Raw genomic sequence first — 3,843 nt, 5'->3', positions numbered from 1 at the left:
AATAAAAAGTGACTTATCCAAATTGGTATTTTTTATTAAACAATCGATTCCCAAGTGAAGTTTCATGTTTTCACAATATATGTTAGAAATTTTTCTAAGTCTAGTTAGTGAATTTCCAAGTGGTGCTTTTTTAAACATTCCATTTCCAAGTGGGGTTTCATGTTTTCACAATATACGTTACAAATTTTCTCAAGTTGGGTTAGTGAATTCAAGTGGCAATAATGAATCCCACCTCACAAATTTCATTTTTTTTATCACAATTAAAGACCATGGTACTTAACTCGGATTTCAAAATTTCACGGTCCGTAATTGGGATTAATGTTCTTAGTAGGTCCTTAATTGTCATTCTCCCTAATAAAATTGTTAGGAAATTTATTCTCTTGAAATTAATTCAATTTCAAATTAAACATAAAAAATCATAAGACGAGAATGCCTGGAACTCAATTCAGAGCTTAGATAATTTTTAGCTATGCAAACGAACACATGTAAAAATAAATAAAAAGCCAAAGGCTCACTTTTATGCTGTTTCGTCATCCTCTCTAAAAGCACACTCATAAGGAAATTGTCTTCCTTATATATTTAATCTTTTAGAGGAGAAAAGAAATTACCCTAATTCTAATCCGATTACATATTACACTGTAATTATATTATTATCACATAAAACCCTACAGTTTGAGGCTGATGGAACCACCGCCCCTATTGTCTTCCCCTTGGTTCTCACCACTCTCTGATTCTGACTTTCCATCTTCAATGCTCTCCGATTTAGGCGATCTCAGGCTCTGCGACGTCGTTTTGTACCGTTGAGATTGTGGTGATGGTAGTGGTGGTGGAAGGTGTGATTGTGTGATTGCAGTGTTGTGATGGTGTACGAGTCATGCGGCGGAGCGGCGGAAGGGAAGTAAGGTTGTGGCGGCTCGTGAGGGACTGGGTGAGAGCTAAAGAGCGCGTTAGTGGTGCCTGTTGGGGGTGGGACCCAAATTCCTCCTAAGACTACGAGTTGAGGTGTTACTGCCCCACCTGCTTGTGACTGTTGACCAGGTCGTCTTGTGTGAAGCCGATATTTCTGTGAACCCAAAAGCCGGCCACAACATTAGAAAGAATCGGAAACTAAATTAAAAAGTTTTGTAAAATAAATCTGACGTCTATTTCACTTGGCTAAAAATATTCAATCTGTTAAAAGAACCGTGTCAAATTTAAATGTATCTCCCCCCCCCCCCTCCTTCAATATGTATAAAGTCACATGATCAACATTTACATATGAATCAGAATTTGTATCATCTCCATATTCTTTGCCATATATTTATTATTATCATTACCGATCACTAAAATGCTTGTAAAAATAACATGTTAATGTTTCTTTACAATAATAATTAAATAAAATCTTTAAATAACAACATCCGCTTAATGTATGTAGTATGATATAATGAGAAACATTATATATAAACTTCTCAAATCTTTTTCATAAATTACTTTTCAACATGTTTTACCAGAATTAAAGAAAATCTTAAACTCATTAACTCTAACTAAAATTTAAATTTAATAAGTTTCAAAATCTATTCCTATTAAATATGCTTCCTTTGATAACATAACTTCTCTAATGCACGTTAAACTATGAATTCAAATTTTAAAAAAGTTAAAAAAATAATATGCAAATTAAAAAAATAAAAATTTTTTTTAAAAAAGTAATTTTTCATGTCCATTATTTTTATTTAACTAGAAAAAAAAGCATTTTTACATTTTTTTATCCAAGCAATTTAAAATAATTTCTTTAGTAAAGCGATTCTTTATGAATGTAACTAAATGCAAACTATTTTCTAATTTATTTTAAATAATCTATAAAATAAATTATTTTTTATAAAATTTCTAAGCTATCTAAAAATTATTTAATCGAATAAACGGGTACTTAATAACTGTAAAAGGAATGACCTGATATATTCATAGTTTAATTACCAGCATCAATTTCGGACAGCAAAAATGGTGCACGCCCTTTTTCAAACCCCACACACGCATGTGGGGGGACAGAGAAGAGAGTACCTGGAGATGACTTTTAACTTCATCATTGGTCAATCCGTCAACCTTCATCAGCTCCCTAATTTGTTTTGGGGTGGCCACTGTTGATAAACAATAATAAAGTTTCAATTATCATATCATAATAATTATTGTAAAATCGGAAAGTAATAATAATAAATTAAATTACCTTGAGATCCGCCAAGCATCTGAAGAGCATTCACAAATCGCCGGTGTAAGTCCGGCGACCAACACCTTCTTGCTTTCCGATGACTCTGCGTGGTGGACGTCGTTGAAGCAGTTTTACTGGTTGTTTTTACCTCACACAAAACTGTAATAATCCTTTTTCGTTGATCACTCACCACACCACCATTATTACTGCTTCTTCCTCCTTTACTAGAATTCTCAGTCTGTGAGTATAATTTCTCATCCTCCATTATTTGTTTCCCATCAGGAGAAGTAGTAAGTGCCAGCTCCGGAAGAGCCTGCAATGGCGTCGACGAAGGACACTGGTTCGAGCTAATTCGTTCATTTGAGAATGGAAGGAAGGCTCCTCCACTAATATTTTTGTGTAGCTTATTAGGGCTAACATTGAACGTTAACCCAGCAATCTGATCATGAACAGATTGACCTTTATGATTGGGCGATGCAATTGTGGAATATTGTGGCTTGGTTTCTTCATTAGCTTGGCTCCATAGCTGAGCAGATATCATCCAATTTGCCTTATCACATGTGCTCGATGCTTTCTCAGAGCTTTCAGAATTTGAATTCCTTAACGGTATGAAATCTTCCAGAACTGCACTTTTCTTGTCTTCATTTCCTCTCAAAGCCTCAAGTTTCTGCCTTGACTCCTCCATAGCTGTCCCATGATAGAAGATCAATCCCACGTAAACTACATATGTGTGTGTGTGTGTGTGTGTGTGTGTGTGTGTTAATTTAAGGATTTGAAGGTGTACCGTTGGTGAGAAGTTGCATGCAGAGAGGAAGTTCGCGCTTGAAGGCATCAATCTTGAGACGTTCTTCTTGGAGGCGAGAAACGAATTCTTCGAGCTTGCGGTTGTGATGAGTCTGATCAGTGTGATGATCTGGAAAGGATTTCATCAGAAGCATGGAAAAGCTATGGTGGAGTTTGCAATCCAGGCTAAGCTCAGAAGGTACTGCTGCCATATTTTCTGACGTATATACAAACACACAACAAATCAGAAGCTATATATAAAGATGATGATAATGCCAGAATAGCTAGGCGGCGGGATATGTTATGTTGGGAACAAACAAGAAAAAAGATGGTGCTTGGCTTCTTGCTTCTTCAGATGTGGTGGGGACGATGTTGGTTGTGAACACAAGGTGGATTCGAGAGAGTATCGTAGTCCTCTTTTTTGAGGAATAAAGCAGTTTAAGAGACCCGAAAAAGGGATATGATAAAGCAGATAGCTAAAGGAATGAAAATTCCTATTACAAAGAACCAAGGCAAATAATGATGATGATGATGATGATGAAAAACGAACAGAAGGATAATATAACTAAATAAAATATCCAAAAATAAATCAACTCAAGTTGGAGTATTAGGAGATAAGAGTGTTTGCTAACTCTAGTTGATAACTAACACTAATTAAGATAGGGCTACTAAAGCCCTTTCTATAATAGATGCACCATTGAGAGAAAGGAAGGGAGAGTAGAACGAATATTAAAAATTAAAAAGGAATTCACTATGAGCATCTGATATCCTGAACCTACCCTACCTGGACTTAATGAGGGCTTAAACCATTTTGGATCAAGCCGGCATGATCCTTTCAGGATCAAGCTCTACCATCGAGCATTTGAATCTGTTGTATTAAT

At 35.6% G+C, this 3,843-nt stretch overlaps 1 protein-coding gene across 2 annotated transcripts; it reads right to left on the bottom strand.

Moving 5' to 3' along the window:
- Positions 1-434: 434 nt before the first annotated feature.
- On the bottom strand, positions 435-3,303 carry LOC129309792 (myb family transcription factor EFM-like). Of its 2 annotated transcripts, none has more exons than XM_054951509.1 (4): positions 2,964-3,303; positions 2,198-2,866; positions 1,951-2,111; positions 435-1,063 (listed from the first exon to the last, which is right to left on the bottom strand). In XM_054951509.1, exons 1-4 carry the CDS (start codon positions 3,172-3,174, stop codon positions 773-775), a joined length of 1,332 nt encoding a protein of 443 aa, XP_054807484.1. In that variant the 5' UTR covers positions 3,175-3,303; the 3' UTR covers positions 435-772. The 2 variants fall into 2 exon arrangements, with proteins under 2 accessions (XP_054807484.1, XP_054807485.1); XM_054951510.1 differs by having other exon boundaries at positions 2,035-2,111; positions 2,964-3,295.
- Between the last annotated feature and the right edge of the window lie 540 nt (positions 3,304-3,843).

The sequence above is a fragment of the Prosopis cineraria genome, unplaced genomic scaffold (genome assembly GCF_029017545.1).
Source record: "Prosopis cineraria cultivar Desert tree isolate PC_DT_omini unplaced genomic scaffold, ASM2901754v1 PC4, whole genome shotgun sequence".
Classification (NCBI taxonomy): Eukaryota; Viridiplantae; Streptophyta; class Magnoliopsida; order Fabales; family Fabaceae; genus Prosopis; species Prosopis cineraria.
Note: the sequence above shows the minus strand (reverse complement) of the source record. Positions and strands in the feature narration are given on the sequence as shown.

Coding starts and splice junctions, on each gene's coding strand:
- LOC129309792 (XM_054951509.1), bottom strand. CDS start 3,174: ATGGCAGCAGTACCTTCTGAGCTTAGCCTGGATTGCAAACTCCACCAT. Junction 2,867..2,963: donor CATGCAACTTCTCACCAACG/GTACACCTTCAA, acceptor ATCATGGGACAG/CTATGGAGGAGTCAAGGCAG. Junction 1,064..1,950: donor GCTGTCCGAAATTGATGCTG/GTAATTAAACTA, acceptor TTGGGTTCACAG/AAATATCGGCTTCACACAAG.